The 8,344-nt window shown below is 37.1% G+C and overlaps 1 protein-coding gene across 1 annotated transcript in view; it reads right to left on the bottom strand.

Moving 5' to 3' along the window:
• Positions 1–6,899: 6,899 nt before the first annotated feature.
• The window catches only part of LOC103597112 (leucine-rich repeat-containing protein PRAME-like), a 4,885-nt gene continuing 3,440 nt past the window's right edge, over positions 6,900–8,344 (bottom strand). Inside the window, exon 4 of the mRNA XM_008580908.1 lies at positions 6,900–7,527. Coding sequence (XP_008579130.1) covers positions 7,014–7,527 — 514 coding nt within the window. The 3' untranslated portion in view covers positions 6,900–7,013. The remainder of the gene's footprint in view (positions 7,528–8,344) is intronic.

Here is an 8,344-nt window from a genome sequence, read left to right as displayed (position 1 = left end):
ATAAGAATGCTTACCCACAGGGTTGCTGAACTTTCAGTGATAACACCTGCTTAAATAATAAGAAGTGATTTCTGTGTATGTCTCAGATGGGTATTGAAATATGTACTTGGTAGGAGGGTATTTTAAGCTGTGGAGTACACTTACATTTATAAAGCAAATATATTTCAAAGTCTAGTTCCCTGCAATTTCAGGTTTAGCCAAACTTCTTAAAAGTACATATAAAATGTTAACCTTGCAAAAGAGAGGAAACTTTACCCATGCTAAAGTCTCTGTTGTAAGATAAAGAATTGAAACACAGGAAGTTTGCTGGCTCAAGGACAGACAGGTTACTGATTGATATGTAAAGATACTGGGAACTTGGTGTAGGGAAAAACAGTATTTGCTATGATCAAGCCTTTATTGGAGGATAGACTTAACCTCTTGCAAATTGCATTCTGGAATGACACTTTGCTTATTACCAGCCTCTATTGTTAAACTATTACCCCACCTATGTTCTTTTTCTGTAACTTTCTGGTATGGAAAATAAATGTGGGGAGAGAACCCCAATTCATGGTTAATTTCCTGAGGAAGGAATGCCTCACTCTTGAGTGTTCTGGGACATTAACCCATTCAGGGTCTCTCACTGCACAGAAGAGATGGGCTTTGAGTAATCCTTTTGTGGCTCTGTCACCCAGGGGAAGAGAGGTGATAAATCTGTGGGAGGCAAAGCAACATTAAGCAATTAGAGACTGTAGTATGCATTCTACAATGGTCACCACTTTTTCGTTTTATTCAGTCTAGAATGAAATTTTGTAAGCAGCCCTGAATTTATCCAGTGTTAATTTAAAATGTCCAAACAAACACACCCAAGTGAGCATCAGAGGGGTTCACAGTCCCCACCAAACCAACATGTGGGCTGTCCAGGTAAGTGTGCACAGGACCCACTCACTGACTGAACAGTAGCCAAGGCAGCCCACCACACACTTAACTGCATTGATAAAAGAATAGTCACCAGCAGAACCTAGAAACAGAGGAGGAAGGCTTTCTCCTCATAACCCACTCCAGAGTGACAGGAGAATTAAATGTTCTACCAGATGACCAAACATCAGCATTAAAATACTAGAACTACAAATAAACAAGAAGATATGACACCACCAAAAGAATATGGTAATTCTCAAGTACCAAATGCCATAGAGCAAGAAACCATCGAGATGTCTGAAAAAAAATTCTAAGCACTCATTTTAAGAAAACTCCAAGAAATAAGAATCAACTAGAGAACACAATGAAACTAGAAAAAATATCCAGGATATGAAGGATAAAATTTACAAAGAGATTAATAACTTAAAAAAGAATGTAATGGAACTCCTGGAAATGAAGGAGTCTCTCAATGAAATAAAAAACAGAATAGAAAGCTTGAACAACAGGCTAGAACAAGCAGAAGAAAGAATTTCAGAACTTGAAGATGGTCATTTTGAAATAACTCAGGCAAGGAAGAAAAAGGAAAAATGAATTAAAAAAAAGGAAAATTATCTAAGAGAGCTAGCAGGCAATGTCAAGCCCACAAACATCTGAAACATGGGTATTCCAGAAGAGGAGGAAAAAGGAAAAGGCATTGAAACCTTATTCAAAGAAGTAATAACAGAAAACTTCCCAGGTATAGGGAGGGATGCAGACCTTCAGATCCAGGAAGCCCAAAGATCCCTAAACAGATTAAATCTGAAAAGATCTTCTCTAAGACATGTGATAGCCAAACTGGCAAAACTCAAAGACAAAGAGAGAATTCTAAAAGTAGTAAGAGAAAAGCACTAAATCACCTATAAGGGAGCCCCCATCAGACTAACAGCAGACTTCTCAACTGAAACCTTACAGGCCAGAAGAAATGGGATGATATATTCAAAAGACTAAAAGAAAAAAATTGCCAGCCAAGAATCCTATATCCAGCATGGGTATACATCAGAAATGAGGGGAAATTGTGTATTTGCCTGAGAAAAAAAAATATGGGAGTTTACTACCACACGACCAGCCCTGCAAGAAATACTCAAAGGTTTCCTGCATGTAGAATCTGAAAAACAATAATCAATACCATGGATTAGCAAGTAAGTGCAAAACCTGCCAATACAACCAAAATGCAAACGAGATGGAGAAAGAAGCTAAATCATGTCACCTTAAAAATCTGACTAACATGGATGATGAAAAATAAAAAGTAGAAGAAAAGGACAAATGATGTTTAAAACATGTAAACAAAAAGCAATATAATGACAGGAATAAAGCTATATTTATCAATAAGAACCCTAAATGTAAACGGATTAAACTTCCCATTCAAAACACACAGATTGACTGATTAGATTAAAAAGCTAGACCCAAGTATATGTTGTCTTTAAGAGACCCACCAAACCTATAAAGACACACACAGACTAAAAGTGAAGGAATGGAAGAAGATATACAATGCAAATGGAAATCCAAAATGAGCAGGAGTAGCTATTCTTACATCGGATAAAATAGACTTCAAAACAAAAACCATAAAAAGAGATAAAGAAGGCATTTATATAATGATAAACGGATCTATCCCACTTGAAGACATATCACAAATATGTGTGCACCAAATAATGGAGCTCCCAGATATATAAAGCAAACACTCTTACAGCTAAAGAAAGAAATAGGCCCTAGTACAGTAATAGTGGGTGACCTGAAGAGCCATCTCTCAGTATGGGACAGATCTTCCAGGCAACAAGTCAACGAAGAGACACAAGATTTAAACTACACCTTAGAACAACTGGACATGGAAGATATACACAGAACACTTCACCCAGTAACTACAGACTATACTCTCTTCTCATCAGCACATGGAACATTCTACAGGATAGAGTACATATAAGGTCACCAATCTAGTCTCAGCAAATTTTAAAAATCTGAAATCATTCCAAGTATCTTTTCAGACTGCAAGATATTAAAAATGGAAATTAATAACAAGCAAAACACTGGAAACTATACAAATACATGGAAACTAAACAATAGGCTCCTGAATGACCTGTGTCCCCAAGAATACATTAAACAGGAAATCAAAAAAAATACTTGAAACTAATGAAAATAAAGATACATCATACCAGAACATGTGGGATACTGCAAAAGCAGTACTAAGAGGGAAGTTTATTGCAATACATACTTACATCACAAGGACAGAAAGACATCAAATAAATGACCTAACACTATGATTCAAAGACCTAGAAACAACAACAATCCAATCCTAAAGATAGTAGACAGAAATAAATAATGAAGAGCAGAACAGAACTAAATGAAATTGAGATCCAAAAAGTGATACAAAAGATGAATGAAACAAAAAGTTGTTCTTTTTGGAGGAGATAAATAAAATAGACAAAAAATTAGCTAGGTTAAAAAGCAAAACAAAACAAAACAAACAACAAAAAAAAGACAAGACCCAAATAACAAAAACAACAAATGAAAAGGAAGACATTACAACCAATACCACAGAAATATGAAGAATCATTAGAGATTATTATAAACAATTCTACACCAATAAATGTGAAAACCTGGAGGAAATGGATAAATTTCTAGACACGTACAAAATACCAAGACCAAACCAAGAAGACATAGAGAACCTGAGCAGACCAATAACAAGCAAGGAGATTGAAGCAGTAATCAGAAATCTTCCAACAAGGAAAAGTCAAGGGCCGGTGGCTTCACAGCTGGATTCTACCCAATCTTTAAAGAGGAATTAATGCCCATTATTTCCAAAATATTCCAAAAAATTGAGGAATATCTAACTCATTCTATGAGGCCAGAATAACTCTAATACCAAAACCAGATAATCACCTAACAAAAAAAGAAAATTATAATTTTCTTTTAATTAAAGGCCAATGTCTTTGATGAACATAAGATGCAAAAATCCTCAACAAAATATTAGCAATCAGAGTATAGCAAAACATCTAAAAAATTGTACACCATTATTGAGTGGGATTCATCCAAGTGATGCAAGCATGGTTCAACATACAAAAGTTAATAATTGTGATACAACACATCAACAAAATCAAGGAAGAAAAAGATACAATTATCTCAATAGATGCTGAAAAAGTATTTGACAAAATTCAACATCCATTCATGATAAAGACTCTCCACAAATTAGGTATAGAAGGAAAGAATCTCAAGACAGTAACAACCATCTTTGACAAGCCCACTGCCAATATCATTCTGAATGGGGGAAAACTGAAGTCTCTTCCTTTAAGAACAGCAACAAGACAGGATGCCCACTCTCATCACTTCTATTTAGCATAGTACTAGAGGTACCAGCAAGAGCAATCAGGCAAGAGAAAGAAATAAAGGGCATCCAGATTGGAAAAGTTGAAGTCAACCTTTCCCTATTTACAGATGACATGATACTATATATAGAAAAATATAAAAACTCTATCAAAAAACTCTTAGAGCTGGTAAATAATTTCTGTAATGTTGCAGGATACAAAATAAATGTCCCCAATCAGTTGCATTTATATTCTCCAATAATGAGCTAACAGAAACAGAAATCAGGATAATAAGCCCATTTAGAACAGACACAGAAAAAATAAAACACCTAGGAATCAATTTAACCAAGGATGAAATATCTGTACATGAAAACTACAGAACACTAATGAAAGAAATTAAAGAAGACACAAAAAGGTGGAAAGACATTCCATGATCTTTGGTGGGAAGTATTCTCATCATGAAAATGTCCATTCTACCCAAAGCAATCTACCCATTCAATGCAATCCCCATCAAAATACCAAAGACATTCTTCACCGAAATAGAAGAAGCAATCCAAGCATTCATATGGAAAAACAAAAGACCTCAAATAGCCAAAGCAATCCTAAGCAAAAAAAAATAATAATAAAGCTAGAGGCACAACACTACCAGACTTCAAATTATATTACAAAGCTATTGTAAGCAAAACAGCATGGTACCGGCATAAAAACAGAATCTCGGATCAAGAGAAGAGAATGAAATACGTGACTGTCAACCCATATACTTACAGCCAACTCATCTTTGACAAAGGCAGCAAGAACATACATTCAGGAAAAGACTGACTCTTCAATAAATGGACATCCATGTACAGAAAAATGAACCTTGACCTGTACTTCTCACCATATACTAAAATCAGTTCGAAATGGAAAAAGACTTAAGTGTAAGACCAGAAAATGTAAAACTACTAAGGCAAAATATAGAGGAAACTCTTCAGGAACTAGGTCTGGGAACGCACTTTATGAACATGAGTCTAAAAGCACAAGCAATAAAAGAAAAAATTAAAAAATGGGACTATATCAAACTAAAAAGCTTCTTCACAGCAAAGGAAACAATCAACAGAGTGAAACAAAAACCTACAAAGTGGGAGAAAATTTTTGCAAACTACACATCCAACAAGGGATTACTAGCCAAAATTTACAAGGAACTCAAGCAATTACACAGTAAAAACCAAACAACCCATTTAAAAATGTGCAAAGGAGTGCAACAGACATTTTTCAAAGGAAGACATACAAATGGCCAACAGATACATGACAAAATGCCCAACATCACTAGTTATCAGGGAAATGCAAACTAAAACCACATCTGTTATTCCACCAGTAAAAAAACACATACAAATTCTGTTTTGGTTATTTTAACATGTTTTTCTTTCTAAGTTGGAAATGCAGTATATTGTCATTACACAATGAAAGCAATAAAAACATTATTAACTATTTTTATAATTCATTACAGAATGGAAGCAATAAAAACATTATTAACTGTTTTTATTTATTATTATTTTTTACATTCTTTTCTCTAAGTCTTTGTAATACAGTATGTTATTCCAACATGGAAGCAACAAGAACAAAATTTATTTAATTTTAATTATTTTTGTTACTGAGTCTGAAAAGCAGTATGTTATCATTTTAACATGGAAACAGTATAAACACATTAATTATGTTATCATTTTAACATGGAAACAGTATAAACACATTAATTTCTTTGCAACTTGTTTCTTACTAAGTCTTTAAAATGTGGTCTGATTTCATTTCAACAGGGAACACTATACATCAATTTTTAATTAGTTACTTTTCATTCGTTTTTGTTACTGATTCATTGACATTCAGTCTGTTGGCATTTCAGCATGTGAACGATTAGAACAACATACTAATTAATATTACATTTTTTCTTACTAAGTGTCTGAAATGCAATGTTTTAACATTTCAGTGTGTAATCATACAAACAGATATTTAATTAGTCATTTTAACATTCTATTCTCTTACTAAGTCTTTGAAGTGCAGTGCTCTCACTTCAATGGGTAAACGATATGCACAAATTAATGCTGTAAGAGCAGAGGGTGCAAATGCATATGGAACGATGGGGACCATGAAGGGAACATACATGGTACATTGAGAAAGAGCTACAACATGGTGAAGTAGGGGAAGCACCGGAAGTAAGGGAAGTGCAATAAGTAAAGGGAAGTAAGAGAAAACCTCTCTGAGGAGGTAACATTAAAGCCATGAATGACCTGAGTGTTGAGGAGCTATTCCAGCAGCATAAAGAGGCCAGCGTGGATTGAACAGAGTGTGTGCAAAAAGTTCATAGCAATGGACAGGGACAGGATAAATTACACGCTTCAGCTCCGTCAGCTTTGTTAAGTGCTGCAGAAGACTGGTGAGCGCACGCACTGTAATGCGGTTGGAGGCGAAGCTAAAGACAAGGAGGTGGGAACAGCGGCTCAGGGCCAGAATGACAGCAGTGGGAGTGGAAGCAGTCATCAGGCAATTATCTATCTCTAGATGCTGCAGGGTGCCTGAGACACTTGCCAGCAGAGTCTGGAAGGCCGAAGAATGTTCCCAGGATATTTCGTTGTTGCAGAGACTCAGCAATCTTAGATGGGGGGCTGCAGGGCTCTGGGACAGGACAGNCAGTTTCCTGGAACTATAAAATTTTACATGTGTGTCTCTAAAACTTGGGCTGCAGGTGAGAACACTACGTGCTTTAATGGCCACATGTCAGTGTTAAATCAAGTCCTTGTACCATGAAAATCACTCAGGAGAAGTAGTCCAGCGCATGTCATTCCGCTTTACCACCTGCAGCATTGCCTTCAATTGGGCCTGCACTTCAGAAAGCTTCAGTCGGTTCAAACTGCCAGGATCATGCAATCGTTCATAGCAATGGACAGGGACAGGATAAATTACACACTTCAGCTCCATCAGCTTTGTTAAGTGCTGCAGAAGACTGGTGAGCGCACGCATTGTAATGGGGTTGGAGGCGAAGCTAAAGACACGGAGGTGGGAACAGCGGCTCAGGGCCGGAATGACAGCAGTGAGAGCGGAATCAGTCATCAGGCAATTATCTATCTCTAGATGCTGCAGGGTGCCTGAGACACTAGCCAGCAGAGTCTGGAAGGACTCAGAAAGTTCCCAGGATATCTCGTTGTTGCAGAGACTCAGCAATCTTAGATGGAGGGCTGCAGGGCTCTGGGCCAGGACTGTGATGTGTCTGTCAGAAAGTCCACAGAAAGAGAGATACAATGCATCCAGCTGAGGTGGCAGGCATCTGTAGACAGAAAAAAGAAAGGTATTTCTGCACAATGAGGATTGGACCAGGACAAGGAGTCCTGAGTTGGAGGTATCTACCTACGGCTCCAGAATAAACTGATTTGCCCATATGTTGCAACAGCAGTTAACAATGTGGGCTTTGGAATCAGACTAAGAAAGTTCCTTTTCCACTCTGAGATAAAGTTTTTTAAATCTTTAAAACATGCACAATAGGAATTAATATGCAGTGTTGTGGGAAAGATTAAGTGGAAAAAAATTTAATGCACTTAATACTTACAATGTAATCAATGGTGGATTTAGTTTACTTATTTGGTGGGGAGGGAACTGGGAAAGCAGTCCACTAAGGATTTCCTTTGACCAAAACCTAAATGACAAGTTCTCGATTCAGGGCCTAACGCTTGGGTAAAATACAGGAGCAAAATGATCTGACAATATTAACTGTTCTGGCCAGACCATGATGAGGTGCATCAGTGCTACAGCATAAAACATTTCCCCATCTGAAAGTCTCCCCTTCCTCCCTAAAACGCTGTAAACTCCAAGGGGAGAAGGACTGTGTCTTTTTCACCAATGTATCTACAGACTTATGATGGTGTCAACACATGGTCGACTGACTGACCGAATGAATGAATGATCACAGCTTACTTTTCTTGTTTCTCTAGCCTGGCCAGTTTCATACTCCCAGCAGTGCCCATATTGAGGTGAAAGGAGGAATGGGTTACAAGGAGAGTAGGAATATCCAAGAATGGTTGCTCTCCTGTCTTAACAATGGGGTGGTTCAGGGAACCCAGGTCTTTCCCCAACTCCTCACCTGAGCA

The sequence above is a fragment of the Galeopterus variegatus genome, unplaced genomic scaffold (assembly GCF_000696425.1).
Source record: "Galeopterus variegatus unplaced genomic scaffold, G_variegatus-3.0.2 Scaffold2201, whole genome shotgun sequence".
NCBI lineage: Eukaryota > Metazoa > Chordata > Mammalia > Dermoptera > Cynocephalidae > Galeopterus > Galeopterus variegatus.
Note: the sequence above shows the minus strand (reverse complement) of the source record. Positions and strands in the feature narration are given on the sequence as shown.